The 8763-nt window shown below is 36.0% G+C and overlaps 1 protein-coding gene across 2 annotated transcripts; it reads left to right on the top strand.

Moving 5' to 3' along the window:
- Positions 1-215: 215 nt before the first annotated feature.
- LOC107952877 (elongation factor G-1, mitochondrial) lies at positions 216-6346 on the top strand. 2 transcript variants are annotated; one of them, XM_041118156.1, is made up of 20 exons: positions 216-751; positions 836-1057; positions 1141-1262; positions 1359-1509; positions 1972-2043; positions 2199-2294; positions 2390-2478; positions 2561-2627; positions 3218-3256; positions 3359-3419; positions 3602-3711; positions 3808-3882; positions 3979-4047; positions 4148-4269; positions 4541-4666; positions 4781-4901; positions 5017-5117; positions 5223-5283; positions 5717-5770; positions 5863-6346. In XM_041118156.1, exons 1-20 carry the CDS (start codon positions 347-349, stop codon positions 5965-5967), a joined length of 2268 nt encoding a protein of 755 aa, XP_040974090.1. In that variant the 5' UTR covers positions 216-346; the 3' UTR covers positions 5968-6346. The 2 variants fall into 2 exon arrangements, with proteins under 2 accessions (XP_040974090.1, XP_040974091.1); XM_041118157.1 differs by having other exon boundaries at positions 5698-5770.
- The last annotated feature ends 2417 nt before the right edge of the window (positions 6347-8763 follow it).

The raw sequence follows: 8763 nt of genomic DNA, 5'->3' as shown, positions 1-8763 counted from the left end.
TATTGGCTACCGCCTATATTTAGGCATTGGCTTCAAAACATGACCTCAGTGGTATGGTTGAGATATGAGGTTGGGACCCTTGTGCTATGGTTTGTTGGTCTCTTTTTGGATTGCTTTAGGGCCCAACTACATATTTAGAACAGGAACTAATGGGCTTATCGAAAGCAAATGAAGTCACCAAATAGGCCTGGACGAATATCCAAATTAACCGACCACCGGAGAAAATGAATCCGAATTGTTCCTGATCCTAACCCGCCCCTTTTCAGAACCCGAACGGGAAAGTAAAAGCCCCTTATCTTGGGTTTAGGGTTTTACCCGCACCAAGCAGCACTATCCATATTCCACCATGGCGCGATTCCAAAGATCCGCAGTCCCGCGCCTCCTTTACACCTTGTACTCCACCAAAGCGGCGCCCTACTCTTCCCCCTCCCCGACGGCCGCCCTCCTACGCGGGAACTTCGAGGTCCGTCATTTCGCTGCTGGCAACGTCGCGCGAGCAAAGGACGACAAAGAACCATGGTGGAAAGAGTCCATGGAACGACTCCGAAACATCGGAATCTCCGCTCACATCGACTCCGGAAAGACCACACTGACAGAGCGGGTTCTCTATTACACCGGCCGGATCCACGAGATCCACGAGGTTCGCGGGAAAGACGGCGTCGGAGCAAAGATGGATTCCATGGATTTAGAAAGAGAGAAAGGAATTACTATCCAATCTGCTGCCACGTATTGCACCTGGAAAGATTACCAGGTTCGTATGGTATTTTGAATTTGACCTAATTTGACTCTTTGTGTTACTTATTATGACGTGCAAATTTTCCATCTGCTGTTTCAGATTAATATAATCGATACGCCTGGTCACGTTGATTTTACGATTGAAGTCGAGAGGGCGCTGCGTGTTCTTGACGGTGCCATTTTGGTTTTGTGTAGCGTTGGTGGTGTACAAAGTCAGTCAATTACTGTTGATCGGCAAATGAGAAGATACGAGGTGCCAAGACTCGCATTTATTAACAAGCTCGATCGAATGGGAGCTGATCCATGGAAAGTTCTCAACCAGGTACATTCATGTAACTGAATTGATGTTATTGAACTTCACACATTTAATAGTGGCATGCTGATCGTTTCTGTGCCTGGTGTCAGGCAAGGTCTAAGCTTCGGCATCATACTGCGGCTGTGCAAGTTCCAATTGGTTTGGAAGAAAACTTTAAGGGACTTATCGACCTTGTGCAGCTAAAAGCTTATTATTTTCATGGTTCCAGCGGGTTTGTTTCGATCTCTCTGGTTCACTTAATTTTTCTTCGTGTGACAGCCTTTTCATTTCCTGTTATTTCTTTTTGGTCATATAATAACTATTGCAGAGAAAAAATTGTGACTGAGGAGATACCAGCAGATATGGAAGCCATAGTTGCAGAAAAGAGACGTGAACTAATAGAAGTGGTTTCTGAAGTGGATGATAAACTAGCTGAAGCATTTCTAAGTGATGAGCCTATTTCCCCTGCTGATCTTGAGGTCTGTTCGGGGACTGGTGATTTATTTAATTCTTTTTTTCTACTGATAGAAAGTGTATTTGATGCTGCCCATCTAGTGTCCCTTTTGCATTTAAAAAATGGCAGGGAAAATAGCATGCCTGCCTTCACTTTGACTTGATGCCCATCAAATATTCAGAGTCCATGCTTGCTTCTGAAATTTGAATATGGATGTTATGGGCTGATGGCCTTTCAGTGGATTTACAATGATCCTTCATGTTGAATGGTCTTTCATTGTACTCTATACGTGCTGTACGGGTGGACGATGGAGGCTTTTTCTTGCATCGAACGTTACAATGTGATATTAGCTTAACTATTACCCAAGTGTAGACCACAACATTTATTTTTCTATTGTTTTAACTTACAGTTCTATATGTTGCTGCTTCTTTTTACTTGATTTATGAACTTGATGTGAGTTCTAAAATTTATAGCTTGCTCTGAGCAGGAAGCAGTTCGTAGGGCAACCATAGCAAGGAAGTTTGTTCCTGTATTCATGGGTAGTGCATTCAAAAACAAGGTATTTTATGATTAATTCTGTTCTTTGGTTCCCATTAATTTCAGTCAACCAACTTCTGACAATAAGGCAGCCATCAGAATTTAGATTATTTTATTTGTTTATTTATCTGTTGGATTATTAGATGCCACTTATTTGATACTTTCTCTTCTGCACAGGGTGTACAACCACTTTTAGATGGTGTCCTTAGTTACTTGCCATGTCCAATTGAAGTCAGTAACTATGCTCTTGATCAAACAAAGAATGAAGAAAAGGTATAAAATTGATTACTTCAAGTCCTCCCAAAAAGGTTTTGATGAATCTGGTCAGAAACTTTTTTTAATGTAATTCTTTTGTAATTCTCTTGTAGGTAATGTTGCCTGGAACCCCAGATGGACCACTTGTAGCATTAGCTTTTAAGCTGGAGGAAGGGCGGTTTGGTCAGCTAACATATCTGAGGTAATGTTGCTGCATCATTTTCCGTTGTTGTAGTGCATGTATTTCATGCTATATTACCTAACAATAATTTATATTGGTGAAGAGTCTACGAGGGTGTGGTTCGAAAGGGTGATTTTATAGTCAACGTAAATACAGGAAAGAAGATTAAGGTAAGTTATTATTATTTTTTTATTTCATGTTCTCTTGCTCTAATTTTTTCATTCCTTTCTTGAGCTTTTGTTTTATTTGATCTTTTCGGGCAAACACATCCCATTTTTTGTAGTGGATGTTTTATTTGTTGTCTGTGAGTGTGAATTGGTCTTGAGCTGAGTTAGATGGACCTCCACAAATTCATTTATCAAACTAAAATTCGTTTTTGGTTAGCATTTTGTGATTTTGATAGAAAACACTATCAGTTGAGATTTTGAAATGCTGTTACCTATGATGTTTGATCAAGTATCTTCCATATGCATGTTAATTCCAGCCTGATATGCAAGGTGACTTCTCATCAAAATTGGGTAACATTGGTTCTTTTATTAATTGTAATGTTCATATTTTGTATGGTTCTGTTAAGTCAGGACATGTGTCATTTTTGGTGTTCTGTTTTATGTGATAGACTTCCATGACACTGAAATACATTTTTTCATTTTAACGTATTTTGTCTGTTTGTCTCCTCTTTCCCTTTCTCTATATCTGCTAAACTTATCCTCGGGGTTTAGTATACAATAATACAAGCTAAATATTTTTTATTTTGTCCCAGGTACCTCGTTTGGTTCGGATGCATTCTAATGAAATGGAGGTTGGGCTTTTCTTAACATCAGTCTTAGTAATTATGCGAATGGTGGGACCTTTAAATAGTAGTTTTATTTAATATTTTCCCCTTTGGGATTTATGCATGCAGGACATTCAAGAGGCACATGCTGGGCAAATAGTTGCAGTTTTTGGTGTAGATTGTGCTTCAGGTCCTACTACTCACTTTTCATACTATTTTTGGATGTTTAAATTGTTTTCAAGGAGCTTGGCTATGCTAGGGAAATAAAAATACCAAACTGATTGTTGGTTAAGCATGCAACGCTATTATTTTCCCTTAAGAAAAGCCTGAAAAGCTTTTAGATTATCATAATGTATGGTTTTGCGTTTCCAGGTGACACATTTACAAATGGGTCTGTCAAATTCACCATGACTTCTATGAATGTCCCTGAGCCAGTGATGTCATTAGCTGTTCAGCCAGTTTCGAAGGACTCTGGAGGGCAAGTGAGTGCTTTCTGGTCACATATAAATGCTCGTGTGCACACATTTGTTCATATCATTTGGTATTTGCTAATGATGAATCCTGTTTCATTGAAATAGTTTTCAAAGGCATTGAATCGTTTCCAGAGAGAGGATCCTACATTCCGTGTGGGCTTGGATGCAGAAAGTGGGCAGGTGTGATATGGAAAATTTATTTTCAATGATTCTTCTTATTCTTATACTATAGACTACTTTCATCATTTACTAACAATGTATTTATTTATTACATAGACAATTATCTCTGGAATGGGAGAGCTTCATTTGGATATATATGTGGAAAGGATCCGGAGAGAATACAAGGTTTTCACCTGTTCTTTTGTTGAGTATATAAAATAGAAGGTTATAAGAATAATAGAATTGAAATTTTCACTTTTCAAGTAACTCAAGTTCCTTAAAGCAGGTTGATGCAACTGTTGGAAAGCCTCGTGTGAATTTCAGGGAGACTATAACTCAACGTGCTGAATTTGATTATCTACATAAGAAGCAATCTGGAGGACAGGGTCAATATGGACGAGTGTGTGGGTAAGCAGCTAAGATATTGTGTTTTTTTTTTTGGGGGGGGGGTTGGGGCAGTGCTCATCTTTCCATTGAAATCTTATTGATATACCTATCATAGGTGTAGTTTCATGATGCCTGATTCGCTTGTCTGATACTGCTCTTTTCTGGTCTGGGCTGACTATATATGTTTCAAGATTTTGTTTTCATTTTCTTTGTATAATTATTACTTGGCAAGTTTGTCCAGCCTTTCCTACCTTGTCCAATGATGTGATCTGTTGATTTCTTGTATTGATAGGTATGTTGAACCACTTCCGCCTGGGTCTCCAATTAAGTTTGAATTTGAGAACATGATTGTTGGACAAGCTATACCATCAAATTTCATTCCTGCGATTGAGAAGGGTTTCAAAGAAGCTGCAAATTCGTGAGTGCAAATCTTTGGCTCCCATGTTTCTGAAACTCATACGTAAGGAATGATGACTTTTTACGTAGTTTTAGTGTATGATTTGATGTTTTGGCCTTTTATTCTCATGTACAGAGGTTCATTAATTGGACATCCAGTTGAAAATATCCGGGTTGTTATAACTGACGGTGCTTCTCATGCGGTAGATTCTAGTGAGCTTGCATTTAAGTTGGCTTCTATCTATGCTTTCAGACAGGTAGGTCTAATGCTTATGATGATTCTCTGTGAATTTATTTATTCTTTTGGTTTCCTTCCTATTATTCTTTTTGGCTCACTGTTGCTGGATTTTCTTATTTTCACTTGTGAGACAGTGTTATAGTGCTGCAAGGCCTGTGATATTGGAACCTATTATGTTGGTTGAGTTAAAAGTACCAACAGAATTTCAGGGTACAGTAGCTGGTGATATTAACAAGTGAGTCACGGCCTTTGTCCTTATACTTGAATGGTTTTTTGGACTGAGCAATTCTTTGATCTTCAACCTTTTTCATCTGAATTTCTGCATGTCAATTATGTGTAGGAGGAAAGGTGTTATAGTTGGAAATGATCAAGATGGAGATGATTCTGTAATTACCGCCAATGTAAGTGGAAATTTACTTCTCTTGAATAGTTTGGCTTAGCTGCATTCCAAACAATTGATTGAACTTTTGACCGCAGTATCTGGTTCTTATTGATGTTCTTTCTATTCTATTGAATTAATCATTCATTCTTTATGGATAAACTTTTAAGGTTACTTTTAAGGCTACCCTTGTGTTAAGTTAAACTCTGGTTCATCTTTCTTGAGATTGAATCAATCCTTTAATCATGTAAAGTAAAAATCTTCAGGTTGTCTTGACATTTGAGCATCAATGTTGTAGATAAAATTATATTTAATCATCCTTTGATGTGTGTAAGTCATGTTATAGTTGTGCATATGGTGTATTTCATGCTTATGCTATGCTGTACTTTAGAAACGTGATTTTCCATACATGCTACTGACATCATAGCTGAAAAAGCATTTGCTCCTCTTTCCAGGTACCATTGAACAATATGTTTGGTTACTCAACGGCACTTCGTTCAATGACACAGGTAAGACAAAATCGATTCATAGACAGGGCATTTGGGATTTCCCTCCACATGTAAATTTATTTTCATACATGTATTGCATTGTGTGTGCACAGGGTAAAGGTGAGTTCACCATGGAATACAAGGAGCATTCACCAGTTTCTCAGGATGTGCAAATGCAGTTAGTGAACACACACAAGGCCAATAAAGCAGTAGAATGAAGGGACGGCTGAGGAACTAACCATAAGCCCTTAATAGTCTTTTCAAGTCTATAATTTGTTGTGATATTCATTTTTGCTATATTTATTTAGGCTATATGTTTGATCATATAGTAACATTTTTGGAAGCACAATAAGTTTAAACCGTCTGTTTGTTGGCCAACATGAGCCGGCAAACATTTATAGGCATGTTTTTTTTAGGGAATACGGTACTGTAAGGACTTATTTCCATACTGTCCCAAGGAAGCAGAGAAAAGACCTTACATTTCTGGATGCAGAACACATACATACAGAATTCCATGTTTTTTGAGGATGAGAACCCTTACCTTCAAAACTTTAGATCCTATGTATGTAATATTGCCATCACAGTCCTTCCGTTTAACTTGTTCTGAGTCAGTATTAAGGCATTGGTTTAAATTGAAATTTTTAGCAATCGACCAAGAAATGGTTTCTTTCGTCTAAGCTTTTGATGAAATCATTGGAGATACACGATAGGTCATATCTTTTGGATGTATAGCTTCTATTCGTATGTGGTTGCATTATTGTTGTTTCATTTGTATGTTGTGTTGGCTATAAGTTGATAACAGAAGAGATGTTGACAAGGCAAATAATATGGCATTGCATGATACAGAGCTACTTTTGTCCGTTTCCACATTTTTCCACATACAATACGTGGTGCTTGTGCCTCTTCTATTTTTCTTTCGGCTGTCTTACAGTTTCTTTCTCTTTTCCTTTTTCAAACATTTGGTGGGATTGGGAGGCAGCTTTAATCTTCATTTCTAGTTTCTTGAATACGGTTTTAGTTAGCTTAAGTTGCAGGTTTCATATATAAGAAATGTATCATAATTTATGTTTCTTTAATTGCTTACTTTTAGTTTACTTCCTATTTATTGTTTGAGAAACAAAAGAAGAAAAATTGACATCGGCACACTTCCTAATTTTTAAACACTGCATCCTCAGAATATAAGAATAAAAAAAAAAATCTTTTCAGTAACTCCAGTATGATTGAAAGTAGAAGAGAAAGAAAAATGAAGTGAATGTCTTGAGTAAAGTAAGTGGAGGATATCTTCCGTACACAGTGTGTCAAACATTATCTGTGTCAGCCTCTCACCAAATGTCATCAGAGGATCAGTGTACTCCCATATTTCATTCATTATCATTATCTCAATTGGGTTGATGCAGTGTCTATTGAAACAGTTTGATGAAGGAATTTAATTTCTCAAGAAGTGAATAGAAAATGAAGAGTTTTGTAAGAATTGCATTACTGGGGGTGACGTTTACGCCACATTTAAATGTCTGCCACTATTGCTTAATGATCATTAAATACGGGAAAAAGCTTGATCTAACAAGGAATGAAGTCCTTTCTTAAAATGATCAAACATTTCTACCACCCTCCCATCAATTAGACGCAGCGGGAATTTGGATGAGGTCCGTACTAGGACAGATATAGGCAAAGCAGTCTATTAAGTTCCAAGCTGCAGCTCTAGTGTTTTACGGTTCATCTCAAACTGTAATCGATGCGCAGTCTCACTCCAAACATAATCAACTATGTGTTGAATTACACTGTTTTTCTCTTTTAAAAGGAGAAGGAAGTATGGGATGTTGAATGATTGGTGTTAATTTCAATTTTAATTTATTCTACACTCGCACCACTCAAGTTTTCGGGTGAAATAAACAAATATTCTTTTTTAAATAATTTTGCAAAGCAACTGGAAAAAATTGTTAGTTCTTTTATTAGTTTAATTAAAATGTTGAATTTTTTTAGTGGATAATTATTTCAAGGTAAATTATTAAAATAGTCACTTTTGTTTGTCTCAAGTTATATTTTAGTCATTTATATTTGAAATGTTATGTTTTGGTCACTTACGTTATCATGTTCTAACATTTTAGTTACTGAACGTTAATTGTTGTCAACGGTGTAACAATAAGCTGACATGACATGTTAAATAATAATTTTAAACAAAAAATTTAGGTTAAATTATATAACTGGTCCCTATATTTTTTCTTTTTGAGTAATTTAACTTTTTTTATGCTTTTCGAACTTTCTTTTTTTCTATTATCTTCTCCTTATGTTTTCCTCCCTTTTCTATTTTTTTTAATGTAGCTTTTTTATATTTTCCATTTGTTAAAACTAGTCATTATACTTTTATTTTCATGAACAATTTAACTTTTTTCTTTTTCTTTTTCTTTCTTCATTTTCCTTTTCTTCTTACCTTTTAATTTTATCTCTTCTCATATTCTTCACTATAGAAACATAATTTTTACGCACGAAATAAACCAAGTCATTATTTCTTTCACATGATTTTTAAATTGTATTTCACTCAAATCCGAATATCAATATTTCTTTAATTAAATATTGATTTGAATATAACCTAATTTTGAAACTAAAATTGGATCTAACCTAAACTCGAGAAACTTTGTTGAGCGTGGACTGCCATAAGTCATGATTGGCAAGGTCTTCGACTGAGACTAGCTTGTGGACAAGGTCATTGAGAGATCTAAATTGGTTTGTTAAAGTGATGATGGACAATGAGGGTTTATAATTGTGCGGTGAGAATATGCGAAACAATTTTTATTTTGGTTTCAGCTTTTGCCTTTTATTTTTTTATAAGCATAAAAAAGTTTTAACAAATGGAAAACATAAAAAAAAACTATGTTAAAAGAGATGGAGAAGGGAGGGAAACAGATGGAGAAGCAGAAGAGAATGAAAAAAAAAAATTAAAAGAACATAAAAGAAAAAAATTTAAATTTCTCAAAATGAAAAAATATGGGAACCAATTGTATAATTTAACCTAATTT

The sequence above is a fragment of the Gossypium hirsutum genome, chromosome A07 (assembly GCF_007990345.1).
Source record: "Gossypium hirsutum isolate 1008001.06 chromosome A07, Gossypium_hirsutum_v2.1, whole genome shotgun sequence".
In the NCBI taxonomy this organism is placed as follows: domain Eukaryota; kingdom Viridiplantae; phylum Streptophyta; class Magnoliopsida; order Malvales; family Malvaceae; genus Gossypium; species Gossypium hirsutum.
The sequence above is the reverse complement of the archived record's forward strand: the minus strand, read 5'-3'. Positions and strand labels throughout refer to the sequence as shown.